This window comes from Tetrao urogallus (genome assembly GCF_951394365.1).
Source record: "Tetrao urogallus genome assembly, chromosome: 6".
Taxonomy (NCBI): domain Eukaryota; kingdom Metazoa; phylum Chordata; class Aves; order Galliformes; family Phasianidae; genus Tetrao; species Tetrao urogallus.
This window is the reverse complement of record NC_136819.1, coordinates 48,537,012-48,554,921: the sequence shown is the minus strand read 5'-3', so window position 1 is coordinate 48,554,921 and position 17,910 is coordinate 48,537,012. Positions and strand designations below refer to the sequence as shown.

Here is a 17,910-nt window from a genome sequence, read left to right as displayed (position 1 = left end):
AGGGGCAAGGGGAGAAGGTGACAAGTGAGCTAGGCTAGGTCCCTCGCTTTACTACTTTCCCTGGGATGCAGAGAAGGGCTGGCAGCAGTGCTTGGGATGAGGCAGGAATCATTTCCACACCACCAGCTGGACAGAATTTGATGCTGGCACCTCCTTTCTCCCAACTCTGCCTTCTGTTTGCTTTACACTCTCCAAAGAAAAGAGCAGGGACATTTATGCACCTTTCCCCACATCCTATGTTGTGTCTGTCCATATAAACATTTTGGCTTTTTCTGCTCCTGCCCTCCAGGTCCCAGTCTCATTCCAGTCAGTTCCTTTGCCAACCCCAGCCCTGTTACCTTTTAAACTCCAGGGTGTTCTGCTTACCATAAGGTTCAGTTCAGGCATCACCATGGACTATTCCAGGTCTCCTCATCAACTTCTAAAAACCATCCCTATCGTATTACCTCAGTCAGCTTCTCAGACTGCCTCACTTCACACATAGTGAAGTAAATAGTAAAAAATAGAAGCATAGACTCTTCATAAGTAAAGGAAGAAAAGTAGACTTTTCTGTGTGATCAAAACACAAAACTGTACAATACAATGGACAGATCTGAGCTCAAGTCACTGCAAAGACATTTTTCTGAGAGGAAGCTCCATGCATTCAGGGCAGAGCAGATACATCATGTGATGCATCTCAGGTGGCTTGACAAAAATCTTTCCAGAATGTGCAGTGGTAGTGCAGATACTCAGTGCTGTGTTTTTGTATTAAGAACAAGCACCATTCAAAGGATTAAGCTGAAACAAACATGTTTCTGTGGAGAGAGTGATGTAAGAGAGCAAGCAGAATGCTAAGTTGCACACAGGGACAGACTGAAATAATGCATGGGAGAAGCAAAAAGGCAGTGAAAATTCAATTCTGTTGTCACATATGGCATCACTGTTTCCTAAGCCAGCCATACACTCCCCAAGTCTTCTCAATGCCAAATGCATGGGGGAAAAAAAACATCCCTTCCACATATTTGATAATATATTACAAACATTTAACAGGTCTCTGTCTTATTAACACCATTCCATAATATTACTCTAGGCTAACATAAAGCAGCCATGGTACTGAAAAGTTTTACTCCACATAAAGTACCTTTGTCAGCTTGTGCCCTTTCACTAAATTTTACTACCACAAAACATCAGCACTGTGTGATTTTGTAATATCAAACTCTTATTTTGACATCATCTCTTTAAACAGAAAAAGATGATACAGTATTGGCCAACACTGAAATTAAATGAAGGAAATCACCAAATTGTGCTAACGTTAGAAAAACTGTAGCAGTTATGGAAGCAGTTTTAAACTAATTTAATATTGCTTGGGGTTTTATTTTTACAGTTATCGACTTTCAAAAGATGAATAGATGGATAAAAAAAATGAACAGGCCTAAAGCTTAGAAGTGCAATGATATCTTTTTACTGATGAAGCCTTATATCAGTATAGAAACTTCTTTTACCACAAGAGAAGAACAGAACTCTTTTAAGTTATTTTAGGTCCATTAGTGTTTAAGCTAACTAGCCAAACTATCTTCTGACAAATTTTAAACTTCCACCAACAGCAAAAGCCCAGCGAGATATATTAGAGAATGATCAGAAAAAGATGATCACAGCAAGATATTTTAATTCCATTGCATTAACTCAATTTTGGCAAATACGCATTTTGGTTTCTCCAGTGTTTAACATCAGTATGGCTACAGCAGACGTACGGACACCTGAGGAAGAATTTAAAATGATAGGAAATATTCATTTAACTTACAAGACTGTAAGAACACGACTGGATTCCAGAATTTGGCTTCCACATTAGTGATATGAAAGGAGAACATCTTCAATTTTTTAATTAAAAGGTAATATTTGTTAGCACCATTTTTAAGCTTAAGATGGGAACGTGAGTTAATGAAATACAGTAAAAGTGATGTTAGCATAAGAGAATGGAGATAACATATCAGAAATCATTACTGGATAAGTAAAGCAATGCGTTTATCGGCAATAAGTTTTAAATGCACTTATGAGAGTGTTCAAAATCGGAATAATAATTACAGTTCTACAGTGTTAATGCTGCCACTAAAACAGCCACTTTCTATGTGTTGAATCAGAATAGGAATGAAAAGCAATTGAGCTTCAACACTACAAAGCTATTAAGAATCCCTCACCTTAGAGCAGGCTTTTTCAGTTTGCATGCATTGAGAAGATTCACAGACCTGCTTAATCCACATTGAGAGGTGCGTAAACAAAGCAGAATAAAAAGTGAATGCAACAATAAAACATGGAAAACACATTTAAAACAAGCTTCCATTAAAAGACATCAATGCATGCATTTAAGATATGAGGTCACGTGCAAGAATAAACAACAGCAAATTATTGGCTCCAGTGTCTGATCATTTCAAACCACCTAAGAACACCAATGTATCTTTGAATGACAAAATCTTAGCAAGGCTCCAAATACACTAAATGTTTCTAAAGCTATTGAGAAAAACACAGAAAAAGAAAATGAAAGAGGCTAAGGAAACAGACAGATGATCCAGCTAGGAGACAGAAGACTGTTGAGAAAGCAACAATAAACACAAGAAAATAAATCTTCATACATATATACACACATCACTGCATAGCATGTATGTTTTACATGCTTGCATCATTGAATTGCAGTGAGCAAATCAGAATAAAAATATATATATGATCAAATTTTTGGGGGGAAAGCACATGAAAGCTCTTACAATAAAATACATTTTAAAAGTGTACAGTAGTGAAACTAATAATACTAATACTTTGAGACTTGTCTAGCACTCCTGACTCATTTGAATCAATTAGAATGAATTTGAGAATATATGACTTTAATTTCATTACGCCTTTGAGCAAAGCACACTAATAACTTTAATTGTTAGAGATAGTGAAGTAGTGTAATGGCTTTGCCACTTGAAGCTCAGTGGATAGGAATTTTATATTTATATTCTTTTTATTTAAAAACAGTTTTTTTTGAGAGTCAAGCATTAAATAGGAGTCTAAATTGAAGGTTTGACACAGAGTTTGCGTGTGCCAGTTGCAAACCATTGTTGCCCTCAGAACAGAATGTAGAACATTAATTCCAGGAGACCGAACAATTTCCTAGGGGCCATGTGTTTAGAGTTTAGAAGAACAGGAATTCATCTTATTAAAGTATTTTATTCTCCCTACAAACAAAGCTTTTTATGTTTTCTTTGTTCCAACTTCTTCCTTTTGATCTCGGTTGTCAGAGTTTTGCAGCATTGTAGTACTTTACAATCTGCTCAAGAACAAAGAATGACTGATTGGCTCTTTCTAAAAGAGAAAGTATATGCTAGCCTACAGTCTGCAGCAGCATCCCTACTGGGAAAGGTACCGACTGCATTCTCCTCCCTTATATTTTCTTTTCCCCTTCAACTATTGGAAACAAAGCTATCCTAGATGAGTCACAAAAACCTAGACTTTAATAGGGAACTCAAAACATTACTACTGTGTGCTGGACACATTCCAGAGGCAAATTTAGTGTTAAGCAATGAACTTCAAGCCACACTGCTTCTGAAAGGAAGAGTGCTGGGGGAAGGGAAAGTTCTGTTCATGATAGAAAAAGCTCATCTTATGCTGAACAAAACTTTCAAATGATTACTCTATGTATGAAGTTCAGAATAAAGATCAGTACACAAAAAAAAAAAAAAAAACCTAGTAATCAGAATAGCTTAATTTCTGACTTCCACGGATTAAAAGTATTAAACACATTAAATTAAAAAAAAAAAAAAAAGTCCCTGAGACAAGGGGACAAGGAAGACTTGCAGACACTTTACAAAGACAAGCAATTCCTGATTATCTGTTTCAGGTGATTACCCAGCCCATCTGTAACTCACTCAGTTTCACATCAGCCAGCTTGCACCTGGTAGCTGTGTAGCTGTGCATCACATGCTGGTACTGGATAAGAACTTTTTGGTTCTAATATCACCAGCATCATCATTTCCATTTTTATTTTAAGTCTTGCATTGCGTTAATTATTACCTCATTTTTATCGCCTGATTGACCTGTGTGTTGTACTTGTGCCTTTGCTCTATTCAGGTTATTTCATTCCTTCCTTAGCTTAGACAGTCGAATTTTGGCTATATGACATCTAAATGCCAAAAGGGAGCTGGTGCCCTCAATTCTAAATTGAAGTCAGAGTCAGTTGAGGTTACTCAACGCCTTAACAGATCTGGTTCTAATTAACACGTTAGGCCATAACAGCCTACTGATATCCAGAGATACACACTTTACATATGGAAAACCAATATGCACAAAGGTTAAATGATTTGCATAAGGTCATTCAGAGAACGTGGCAGAATTTGAATAAAAGTCTGCTAGTTCCACCCTTTCAGCCTCAATTTTTTTCATCAGCCCCAGTGTTGTATTCCGGCACAAGCAGTCATTTTCATTTCAAATATTAAAAGGGAAATCAGAGAAACGTAGTGAACTCTGAACTGCATCTCCTTGGTAATCCAGCAAGGAGGAGCACCATGCCAATCTGTGGGTTCAAATGAGTTAACTAACACATACAAATGAGGTTGTATTTGTAGACATGTCAATAAGTACATCTATTTCTAAGCAATAGAACGTATGGATGCACATTTGATCCCTGCAGAGATCATTTGTGTATGTTTATACAGACAGGCACTACACGCTGTTTTAAATGGCTATGATATACTTCCTAACCAAATATTTCAAACCAGAATTTACTTCTTTTTAATCCCCCTTTCATAGCAGTGTTGAGTGAAACATCTGGGAAAGACTCCATTAACCTTGATGTTTGCCTCTTTTGAAAATGCGTTCACAAGAAAAAAGCTATTTTCCTGTTATAGTAGTCCTAGCAGATGTTTGTAATTTACAGCAGCAAACTGCAGGTTTAAAATAAGACTCCAATAGAAAGGTGCTATTTCTTTTTAATATTACTAATTTTCTTTCACTTTTCAAATTTTGAAATATTATTTTTCTTTCTGCACCTATATTGCATATATATACAAATATATATACACAATATAATTCAAGCTGAAAATAAGCTTTGAAAACATCACTTAATATTTACTGTTAAAACACGACTGTTTATCAGAAACCAGAATTTAAAAAGTTCTTAAAAGTTATTTAAAACTACACACCATTTATGAACTGTTCAATGCTCATTAAAGCTTCTTACCACAGACAACTTCTATCTCCCGAGGAAAGAAAGCTATTTGACCTTGCTGCTACACTTCCCATGTTGCACCCCCCTATTCTCACTGGGATTTGGAACTGGATGATCTTTTAGGTCCCTTGCAACCTAAGCCATTCTACAATTCTACTTTTACTCATACTCACAGCTCTCAAATGTAAAATGGTCCATTATAAATGCAAAGGATGAATGAATTCATATTAATGAGCTTATCTACTTGACTATTGGCAAGTCAGCTTCTTAGAGCAGTTAAAATACCACCTTTGAACACTGAATATTTTGTGCATGCTATCCTGTGAAAACACAAAATCCCTTAAGTTATTTTAAAGTTCATTTTTAAAAACAGTAGAGAATAATTTACTAAGAGGTTTCTATAGTAATTCATTGGTAAGGAGTTTAAGACTCTACTCCCTCCCCCTCAAAGTATATATCATGCAGGCAAGACAAAAATGCCTTGAAGTAATTTTGCACGCTAAATTGAATCAGTACAGCATACTAGAGTGTTAAAGGGAATAGGAATTCCACAGACCTGGACTTTTCTCAGGACTGAAATAATCTCGCATTTCTAAAACGTAAGGAATCTGTAACAAGCTTCTGACTATAACAGCAAGACTGCCCATATGTATTTCTTTCCTAAAACTGCATATACATTTTCATACTGTATACTTAAAGCACCTTCAGCCTAGTTCCTTTAACAAAAGGAAAGGATAAAGCACAATAAAATGATGTTAAAATCCTTATCCCATGGAAGACTTCACTCACAGATGAGCCAAGGCTGTTATACAGCACTCACTCCCCAAGGATTCTCCATAAGGACTTTCCCACAAGCACTGAGGGTATCCAGACAGTAAGTGAGTGAGATGAGAAGGCTGCAGAATATCATTCCCATACATTGCAAGGATGCATGGAGCCATGACATTGCCCCACAAGCCACAGAATGATCTTCACCTGCATCTGACTCTGTGCTGAAGCAGGAAGTCCCATGCTGAACCCTGGATAACAAGTGCGCAGAATCGTGAGTCCCACCCTATGTACACAAGGGAAGCCTGCCAATACTTGGGCTCACTTTTTTTTTTTTATTTTGTTTTGTGTTTTTTTGTTGTTGTTGTTTGTTTTAAACTGAATACCACTTAAAACTCTGCATTCAATTCACAAGAATAAATCTAGGAGAATTAAGAAAAAGTAATCTGTGCATTTCCTTAAAATTCACGATACACACAATAGCGCTCCTTTTAAAATACAAATCAATTTTCTCTTTAAAAGTCACATTCTTCCATCCACTTGCAAAAATTCTGATAACATATTTCTGATAATGGATACATTCATATTGTATTTACCTTCCTTCTCTTATCTATGGCAAACTTGCCAAAGCCTGCAGCTGCAGTAAGGCCCATTTCATAGGAGCCCAGTTCTAGTTGTGTGACACTGAAACAAAAAGCGCTTTCTAATCTTAATTCTGCATAGAATAGCTTCTCTACATTAACAAAATTTGGAGTTGTCTGAAAACCAGTGGTCCTCGAATCAGTAACAGAGCAGAGCATACTTAGTTAACATCTCTCCTTAAGAAGAGACCTTTCACAAAAGAAGGTTTTCACTTCAAACCTCTCATCTCCACAACTTGCCTTCCTCAGACCTTACAGCATTGTCTCTACAAAAAGCTGACGATGACACGCAACCAAAGAAACGTTAAAAAAAAAAAAAATAATCCCATGACATCTAATACATGTGTATATTTCAACAGGCAAACATCACAACAGAGCAGCAGCACAAGATCTGTCACATTTAACTTGAACTTGGCTCAAGCAAGTCAGTTGCATTTCTTATAATCTAGGTGTATAATCAGCATATATGTAACCTACAAAATACACAATTGAAATTGAGACATATTCTAATCATCTAACAGCAATAGTCAGTACCTAAAGCTAGATTTATTTGCATAAATGTGATAGATCCAATTTTTCTCCTTGAGATTCTTGTAACATTTTTAAGATAACTTACAAAATCACCAAAGGTAACACACTGATTTGTAACGATAACAGTTTCTCTACAGACTGTTTTCTTCTTACTATTAGAAACTCCTTGCATTACTTTTCGTGCCACGTGACTAAACAACAGAGTAGAAAAGCTTTATTCTTCGTTAGACTGCAGCAACAAGAAAGTAACAGAAACTGGTAGATGAAGCATTGTGTGTTCTTTCAGTATTCAGAATAATAACCTTAATTATGATTAATTAGACCTAATGAGTTTAAAATCTCCTATAATGAACTCCATCTCTTTTCATTCTGAACTAAGTATTTAGACTATTGCCTTGAAAGTAAGAAAAACCACATAATGGGTCTTCTTCAAGCTTCTAAATATTTCCTCAATTTAACAATTACAATGTTTCCAAGGCATACGTACCTTTTTGCTGCTGGTGATACAGTTTCTTTCCTGGTTCCTGATGGAGAAGGTAAAGAGCCACTTGGTTTCTTTGGTAACACAGTTCCATTATTAACAGTAGTCCTTAAAGGCAGGGTTTGTACCAGCGGTCTTGCTGCAAAACAAGCAGAGGATTAAATCATTGTTTACATATTCTTCTTTTTTTCTCCAGCAAGCCAAAAAAATATCTTTAAATACTTGTAGCATACCCTTCTTTCCCTCCATTATTACCGAAGTTATGTATGTGGATATGGGTTTTTAAGATGATTTTTAAATATTTTCTTATTCATAATCATATCAAACTATCTGCACATGGCTTAAGAATGCAATTCCATAGCCTGTGCCACCTGTAAAATTCTGTTCTAGCTCAGTGAGCTTACAGGTAGGCACAAAGGCAGCAGCTGCCACCATAAGCAATCCTGCTATTGCCCACCTGGATGACATTCTGAGAGTGCTAGAAATAAAGGTAAGCCACAATTCCAGAAACTCCTGGTCTTTATGATTCAACATTCTTGCAAGCTTTCCAGAAGCAAATAATCTGTTAATAAATCCTTACTCTCCAGCTACACACATCTGACTTCTTTTAAAGACTGTAGGCTCCTCTTAAAAGAGGGACTTTATTCATCAATCAGACAAAGCTATTGAAATCATCAAAACAGTGGATCTCATCAGCTGACATTATCTAACTGCAGTCTGATCACGTTGGCTCAAAAAAAAAAAGTTTTATGCATATGTAAACTCTAATTACTAGTAGAATAACCGAAAAGTTCCATTCCAGTGCATTAGAAATTAGTTGCAAAAACAAAAAGCGGTTAAAACTGCAAGCAGTGAGTACTTACATGAGAAGTTACATTACAAAGCAAACCTTGGAAACATAGACACAAGCACGTCAGTGTTCTCTGCACAGCAGGGAAGAAAACTAAACCTCTATATATCACCTGAAGTTTGACATCACTTCACATTACAAGCCATCTTTGTGAAGATGCCAGAAGTCTCTAGGTTCAGAATACTCAAAAGAAAGTAGAAGCCCATAAGTCACTTAAGAAACACAAGAGAAAAATCTGGCATCATCTCAAAGCCCAGGGAAAACAGCTGTGAAATACTCCAGAAAAAAAAAAAAGCTCTGGATAAATAATCTAAAAAAAAAAAAAATCCCTAACAATTGCATTTAGACGTAGACAAAGATGCAATATGCTTGCATCTTATCGTAGCACAGATTTAAGCACGTATTGACTTGTTCATATAGTTCTTATATACTGAAGAAAAAAGAATGAAAGCCTATGACTTGAGGAGATTGCATCAGTAAATAAGATTTACTCATGAATGCAAGTTTCAAGATGAGCTCTTCTTGTTTGACATGTACTGAAGCAGTTAACTGCATTTTGATAGATAGCTGTTTGTTACACGTTCACCATTTATTTATTATATACTTCCCATCAGGAAACAGTGAAGAAATAAGGCTTGTTTGGCTTAGATGACTGAAGGATGACATGAAAACAAGTCAACAAAGAAATAAAGAAAAACTCTAGGCTCCCTGAAGATAAGAGAAGCTGGGATTGATGAGTTTCAACAGTACCACTCCTACCAAGGTTAAAAAGAACAAGAGCACTCTAATATTATGGGCAGCTTTAAGAAAAGGTGAAACAAGACTTGAATGAACTCATGGTGCCTTCCAGCCCCATTTCCATGACCTATTTTAACATGCTAATGCTGCCTTTAGAACTGCATTGATTTTTCACTGTGCTAGAGTTAATTTTGTTTATAGCCACTTCTATAGCTCTGTGTTTTGGATTTGTGACGAAAACAGTGTTGACAGCACACTGATATTTAAGTTGCTGCAGAGCAGTACTTACACTAAGCCAAGTACATTTCAGCTTTTCACACTGCCCTCCCAGCCATGAGCTGGGGCTGCACCAGGAGCGGAAGAGAACACAGCCAGGAGAGCTGACCCAGACAGGCCAAAGAGGTACTCCATATCATATGGCATCATGCTCAGCAATAAGAGCCGAAGGAGAGAAGAAGGAAGGGAAGAACATCCCAAACATTGGCTTTTGTCTTCCCAAGCCATCATTATGCATGATGAGCTCTGTTTTCCCAACAGATGAACATCTGCCTGCCAGCGGAAAGTAGTGAATCCATTGCTTGTTTCGCTTTGTTGGCATGCATAGCTTTGCTTCTCCGACCAAACTGTCCTTATCTCAGCCCAGGAGATTTCCAGCTTTCACTTTTCCAGTTCTCTCCCATCCCACTGGGGAGGAGTAAGCAGCTGTGGGGAACTCCACTGCCTGCCAGGGTCAACCCACAACAAGAGGCACAACAAAATAGTTGAAACCTACTGTACCTCAGCTTCTCATAGCTAAGGAAACAGATATTATGATCCTATTTACTTCTACAGTATTTCACTCTGTTTCCTAGCCAATTGCTGAAATGTACTAATATAATGAACATGCATTAATGCATAATAACTTACTTACAAAACAGATTCTGTTGTTCATTACAGAATCAGATGGCTACAGTTCAGCAGTTGTACACTTGTTTCCTGACACAATCTCTGTAGCTCACAAAACTTTTGTGAAGCTTTGAGATCACAAGTTAGAATAATAACGAAAGTTAAACAAATGATTAAAATATTTTTTTTCTTTATTGTTATATAAAAATACTTGCTAAAGGGAAGATGAAGCGAGTTCCAACTGGCATTGGTTTATTCTTTTGACCCCATGAAACTGAAACTAGCAGGAGCCAGCAACAACCCTTCTAACTTTGATAGTCAAAGGTCTTTGCTCTAAATCCAAAGCAAACCGAGACTCCACATTTCTAAAGCTGGAGATTTAAAGATTGAGCCCCATGAGCAAGTACCATTGAAAGCAACAACACAAAATTCTTATATAGCACACAGAAAAACTACAGATTATTCACTTATTCCACTATTTATTCTGGAGCTATTTGGTTTTATTTACAAAGCTATTTCACACCAGTGGTAATTAACGCAACAGTCAAACAACTACAAACACATCATTAACTGTTAGAAGCAGTGGATGTCAGTAACTCAAACACACTCAGATTACTATGCTTTGTCAGTAACATTTATTTGGGAAGTTCTGTTGCTTCAAGGTCTTACCTGTGGTAGCAGCACTGACATGTTTACCAGCCTCAGCAGCAGCTTTTTTAATCATACTCTGATCTATGGATTAATAGGGCCATTAAGTTTACAAACAAACCAATAATTACAAAAGGAAAGAACAACAAATAAGAGTAGAACAAAAGCAGGAAGCATACTGAACTCCACAAAGTAGCTGAATAAAATAAGGAAGAAAAAAGCCACACTGGTGAAGGAGCTTCACAAACAAAAGATAAGCAGCTCTGTGTCTGTAACATATGCTGCTTTTAAGCTGCCTAGCTCAAGTCTAGAACAAGAAGGTGCACAGAGACTGAAAACAAGCTCAAGTTTCTCTGCATTACTATTTGCTAGCCTTCCACTTAAAATCTTTTAGCCAATTTCACTTAAGATGTATTCAGAAAATTGAGTTCTCATGCACTTTATTTCAGACTTTAAACAGAACACTGGGATCCAATTTCTGTTTCAAGGGTAAGAGCCTTCCCACAGTTCACACACACTTTAATCAAAGGCCACAGAGGAAACAAAAGAAAGATCATACGGTATGTTTCAAACAACAGTGGATGAGATTTTGATGACACTGAGATCAATTTCTACTTTTCAAAATTGTAAATATAGAATCAGTCATTAAATAATCAATAAAAAGAAAGTAGATCAAGTGCCACTCAGCCCACGTAATGGCACAAGAAGCCACAGTCCCAGTTTCACCATGCCCAAACAGGCTCCACAAGAGGCCACTGAAATGCTTTTCTGAATTACAGTATTGAAACTGAACTTGGTCTTCTGGGCTGTCTTTTATGAAGTAGCTGTGCCTACCACAGAAAAAATAGGAAATGCATCATACTTGACATAGCAGCTGGAAGAAACAATCAGGATACTTCATATAATAAAATATGTTAAATAAGGCTGACCATACAATGATGGCACAACTGGTGTATAATAAAATTAAAGAAATTGAGTGGATTTAGTTAGCAATTATCAAGATTCATTTCAGTAATTTGTATGATGGCTTTTATAGAGCCATATTTACATTACCACATGTAAGGCTTGTTATAGTGTAATTTCACATCCAGAGAAGTATTTACACCACAAACATAAAAAAAATAAGCCATAGAAGGGCAGAAATATCAGCTTATAGAAGTTTCTTTTGAAGGTACATTAAGTATGGCTTTGACTTTCTGCCATAAGTAAGAAAACATTTCCTGATTTAGAACTCAATTGTTCACAAAATCCATGAAAATCTGGTTCTGTATTTTACTAAGCAAAGTCAGCAGGCAAGAACTGATTGGTTACAATTCAGAAATAGTAATTAAACTTTATTTCCTTCACATGCCAGATAAGATCTATTTTGAAAGCAACATAAAGCCACTTCATCTCTTGTACTACCACATTTTGTGGAACATTTTGTTCTAGTAGGAATTATCATCAGAAACATTCGACTTTCTTTTTCAATAAGACAAACAAATTAAAAATGAGGAGAATACAACACAAAGAGAAGAGAATGGGAGAACAAGATTAAGGACATTTACTGTATATTCTATCCAACAAACAGCATCATCTACAATGAACTATTCTGGTTCTGGAATTCTGTATATTTCCTCCTTCCCCATTTCCATTAAACAAACTCAAGATCTCAGTTCAGAAAACCAAGTAGTTTTTACATATTCTGTTAAATCAATGACTAAAAGTAAATATCCATCACAAATATATAGCAAAGGTCAAACAATTTCCAGCCCCTTCCAAAAAGGTATGAACACATAATTAAACAAGACCCTTCAACATAAATTAAAAGTTTAATTTGTATTAACACATGTCAGGACCCCTCAAAAGAAGCAGATTTCATAATTTAAACAGTAGAGAGACCATGAGCATCTCCTGCTAAAGGATACCAAAAAACTTTGATTCATAAGGGAATATGAGTTTGTGTAGCATGCTTTGCTCTGACGTGGACCAAAGATTCACATGCAAACCTGTTTGTGCACTGGCTGTTTTGCTACAGAAAGGCCACAGGGACAGTGGGACACGGATGGGATCCCATGAGGTTCCAGACCTGCATTCCTAATGATGTGGTAAGCTGCTACCTTTTATCGAAAGGGGAAGAGCTCTGCGGATCCATTTATACAAAGGGTTTGTAAATGTACCTTGGGCAGCAGGCCCTGCAGGTCTGCTGACATCCAGGACTTGGTGATTCTGTGAGGTTTTCAGCAAGAATATTGGGTTAAAATTCCTTGAAGCAATCTAAATGGTGTTCTCTCTTTTTTCCCTCCCTCTACTCTGCCCTTGTGAGGCCCCACTTGGAGTGCCGTGTCCAGGCCTAGGGTCCCCAGTACTGGAAGGATGCGGGAGCAGAGGAGGGCCACAAAGATGACACTAGGGCTGGAGAACCTCTTCTATGAAGAAAGGCTGAGGGAGTCGGGCTTGTTTAGCCTGGAGAAGAGAAGGCATCAAGGAGACTCCATTGCAGCCTTCCAGTACTTGAAGGGAGCTTGCAAACACAAGGGGAACCAACATAGTTTGATAGTAAAAGAACAAGAAGGAACAGCTTGAATCTAAAAGAGGGAGAGTTTGATTGTGAAGTTCAGAAGAAATTTTTTACTCCAAGTGCACGAGGTGCTGGGCCAGGCTGCCCAGAGAGGCTGTAGATGTTACATCCTTGGAGGCATTCAAAGGCCAGTTGAATGTGGCCCTAAGCAGCCTGATTTGGTGGGAGGCAACTCTACACATGATGGGGGTTGAAACTAGGTGATCTTTAAGGTCCACTCCAACTCAAGCCATTCTATTATTCTATGAAGTCTGTTATACACAGACTTCCCACATCTAGATTGTCATCACTTTTATTCCCAGGACAATCCAAAAATATTTGCTAAAATTTCCCACTAAGCTTCAAATGAGTTTTTTCCTATGCTTTTACACACACACAGATAACAAAACATAACATCAGTGGGGTTCTAGTAATCCTTTGCTATACTGAAGTGCTGGATAACCCACTCAAGCTTTTCTGTTGCACACACATCAACCTGTTCTTGTAGGAAAAGGACCAGGTGAGAGCACTCTGCAACATTTGCATAACACAGTATATTGCAGAGTGGCAATGTCTATCTTATCTGGAATCTAGATCTGTTATTCCGTAACTGATTCAGGCACTAAAGGTGGCTGTACTTTTCCTATGAACCTGGGCAACATCTCGCCAGTCAGATCACCATTGAGCTAACTCAAAGTTCTGATTTGGGGTATGCCCACACAATTTTTAACTGAAGTAAAACTATATTTTCTTTAAATTTAAATTGTTTTTTTCCCCCCAATCAAAAAAAACTTAAGAATTTTACAAATAGAACATGCAACATTCAATACTAGCTATTACGAAACATTCACCAAAGACTTTATAAATTAATTTTAGTCAGGAAGTTATAGCAATACAGAAACACTTCACCAGTTCATGAGGACTTTAGAAGACTTACAGGTTTAACAATTTAGACTTGTACATGTTCTTTTTGATAGGTCAGATTTCCAACTTTTTGAGTTTCAAGTTGTTGACTTTGACCCTTCAAAAATCTAAAGATAAACTAGTACACATAAAACATTCTTTGAACTGAACTACCCATTTTACGTATATCTGAAATGCAAACCTTTGGTAGGTCCTTTCTTGTTTTGCATGGCCTGTTGTTCCTCTGTAATATTCAAGCGTCGAACCACATCAGCAAGGGCAGATTTTAGCAGCTGGATGTCATCTTCTTGCATCTGGACGCGTTGCTCCAGAGAGGCAATGCGATCCGTTACCTCCATACTGCTTGCAGCAGAGGCACTGTCATCTATGCAAAGGAGCAGAAAAAAACCTATATTACCTACATTGCATAACCATAAAAGAATAGCTCGGACAAATGCCTGGTGGTAAGGTGTTTACTCAGATCTGATGATCTCTTGAGGAAGAAAGCTTTTACGTGACCAAAAAGTAGAGATATGAATTCTCCAATAACAATCAGAAAGAAGTACGATGAGATAAGTAAGGTTGGTTTCCGGATTACTTTCTCTTAATCCCACTATCAGTTATCCATGTGTTCTGAACTGGAGTTTGGAGCAATAACTATTCAATAACCTACTTCATAGGACTTTCAAGTGTTGGCAGTCATTTAGGTAAAGAGTTACAACTCTTTATATTCTCTATACCCTTCTACATTTTTATTTCCCATATGTGATAGAACCTATCTATTAGACACATAAGCAACACACAGACTCAATTTTACAAGCACCTTCCATTTGATTGAGAAAACACATTAATCCTGTATCATAAAACCCAATTTACACAAGCCATATTATGAAAACATTCCCTCTGGCCTAAATAGAAACATTAAATACATTCAGAATTATTCAAGAACCGTACTCTTAATCTCCACGTTTCAGAAAGGGTCATTACTTTGTATACAATTCACCCATTATTTGGAAGCAAACCCACATAAGCTTAAAGCTTGCAGCTCACTGATGAGGGCCACACATTCTTTCCACTCCAAACTAGCAATAAGAATATTTTTCCTAAATGAGTACTTTTGTTCCGCTACATTTCATATCAAATAGAAACACTGTAATTTCTTACAGTATTCAATTAGGAAAAAAGAAAAAAAGAAGAGAAAAAGCAATGCCGAATATGTCCAAGTTAATGTCTACTAGGGGAAAAAAGAAAAAGTATTTTTTAAAAAGAGGACCATAAGGTTTATTTAACTAGCTAGATTTGAAAACTAAAAGGAATTAGTATTAACTTACTTCATAATTCTCAGTAATAATAGTCTAGTGATTATGGGATTGCAGCTTTCATTTGAGTATTTAGTAAGTTATATTTTATTTTTAAAAATGGTATTTAAATTGCCACCTACAATCATTCACTTTTCTCTGCCTCACGAGTATCTACTACATACATTTGTTCTGCTCAGTTGTTGAAGCCAAGCTCTTTATGAAGAAGGTACTATATGCTTTCATTTCTTGTGTACTTGATTTTCCTCCTTTCCAGATCAGATGTTTCCACTCCAAAAGTACGAAGGCATAAAACGAAAGTTCAATGGTTTGTGCATAATAACTAGTGTTGAATTTTAAAACAAATCCTTCAAACAGGAAAATAAGAGTTTCAACTTCTGAATGCATTTCAAGGCGTGTCCAAAGAAGTTTATACATACAAACTGTTAATCAAAAAAAACTGGGGAAAAATGTATTTAAAATGAAAAGCTCTGTTCATCTCCAATCCAATCAAATACATGTCAGTTCCTTACTGTTGCTTTTTGGCTCACGTACTTCTCACACCCTCAGCAGTTATCTGTAGTTACCAAAGCGTCTTGGAAACAACTTAAATGCTATAACAATACGGACCATCCATTAATAGTTACAGACAAACATAGCTTAAGTTGCTTGTTAATTCTTTACAGAACCTTCAGAGCATACGGTAAATATCAGCATTAGGCTATTAGAGCTTTTAGCATTGTGTTCACAGTCTAAATGTAAGCACTCTGTTCAGACAAACTACAAGGGAACTCCTGAAAAATACTGGAAAAGTTTCCCTCTGAGACAGCCTAAACGCTTTCCAAATTTTGGCATAGTCACAATCCTGCTCGATGCAGAACTCTGCGCTGCAGCTGTTGCAGGTAATTAATCCCAAAAATAAGATTAGCAGACATGCTGGCAGCAGTATGAGCTGCCTGTAGAACTTAACCTTTCCTTGTACAAACAAAAGGCCCATGCTGCTCTAATGACTTTACACTTTAACTCAGCTGGAAATAACATGGATTAGCATACTGGACAATAGGCAACCGAATTGAAAACTTCATTTATTTCATTGGCAATACAAGCCAAAAATCAAACTTCAACCATTCTGCCAAATTCAATATGGCATGGTATATCTTCTTCTGAATTCAGTCAGTAAAAAATAGCAAGTTTTCAAGATGAGAACTTGAGGAGAAATCTGCTGGTGATGAAATGGTCTGCCCCTGGTGTTACAGAAGAAGCATTCTCACTGAAGTATCAGTTAGATTCATTTCAAATTGTAAAGAAACAATAATTTTGCATAACCATAAATCTTCAAACAGTAAATCAGCAGCATTTTTATTTACAGATCCTTAAAAAAAAAAAATCACTCCCACTGATAATTACTGCAACCTACATCTGTTTCTTCTTTCCCCTCTCCCAGCTGTCACTGTGACTCTTCTCCATGCATCCTTGCTAACAAAAAACACCAATCAACTCCTTCCTCAGGACACAGCTTATCTGTGCCTCCCCATCACCATTCCTCCCTCTCCTCAGAAATGGAACTCTCATTCCTGCTGCAGCTTCAACTTGCCTTTTTTTGTATCCGCTACTTCACAGGATCCAGATCTCTTCCAAATATGCAGGAAAGAACAGAACCTCTAGCAAGTTTCAGTAAGATCACAGCTGAAGACAAAATGTCTGAGAGCCTGGCCACATTTGACCTTGCTTTCTCTCCGCATATGTATACCAGTAAGCTACAGGAGATGCAAGGGATATAACAGAGCTACGTTCCTGAAGAAAGAAAAGCACCACAGTGCTCACAAGCATGTGCTCCTAATTCTGCAAGGAGAAGCTGGAATGCCCCCGCAGTTGAGATCTCCAGATCAGGGAATGTTGAGCAATAGAGTTGCAATTGAAACGCAAGCAGATAAGCAACGTGCTGTGGTACCAAAACAAGAGGAAATACTAATTCATATTACCCAACCAAACAACCACCACAGAGGTCATAACAGATGTTTTCTCCTCTGCTCACTAAGCAAAAGCTGTATTGTTGGCCTACTTTGTGATTTGCCTCTGCAGCATATAAACTAATTTTCATAGCAAAGAGCAGGGGAATGTGACAATTTTGTAACAAACATTTGTCACGTGGTACACACTGAGTAGGACCTTCTTTCCTCAGAAGGCAGTGAGGCCCTGGCTCTGCTGCCCAGAGGATTCCCCAGCTCTGGAGGTGCCCAAGGCTGGGTTGGATGGCGCCCTGGGCAGTCTGAGCTGGTGAGCAGCAGCCCGCCGACATCCAGGGGTTGGAAATAGATGAGCTGTAAGGTCCTTTCCAACCTAATCCATTCCATGTTTTTATGATTATCATTCCAAAGCCAGTATTAAATGTAAAGCAGCTACAAGCTCCACAGAACCTTATTCCACATTTTCTCCTGCGTAAAACACACTT

At 37.4% G+C, this 17,910-nt stretch overlaps 1 protein-coding gene across 3 annotated transcripts in view; it reads right to left on the bottom strand.

The window, feature by feature from the left end:
* The window catches only part of EML1 (EMAP like 1), a gene marked incomplete at both ends in the record, with an annotated part of 77,478 nt that overhangs the window by 35,145 nt on the left and 24,423 nt on the right, over positions 1-17,910 (bottom strand). For 2 of the 3 annotated variants that reach the window (XM_079536787.1, XM_079536788.1), the window contains 2 exons: positions 7,604-7,736; positions 14,363-14,545. In XM_079536787.1, the coding sequence (XP_079392913.1) occupies positions 7,604-7,736; positions 14,363-14,545 (316 nt within the window). Of the gene's footprint in view, positions 1-2,174; positions 2,223-7,603; positions 7,737-14,362; positions 14,546-17,910 lie in introns of all 3 variants that reach the window. The other variant, XM_079536786.1, reaches the window with a different exon arrangement.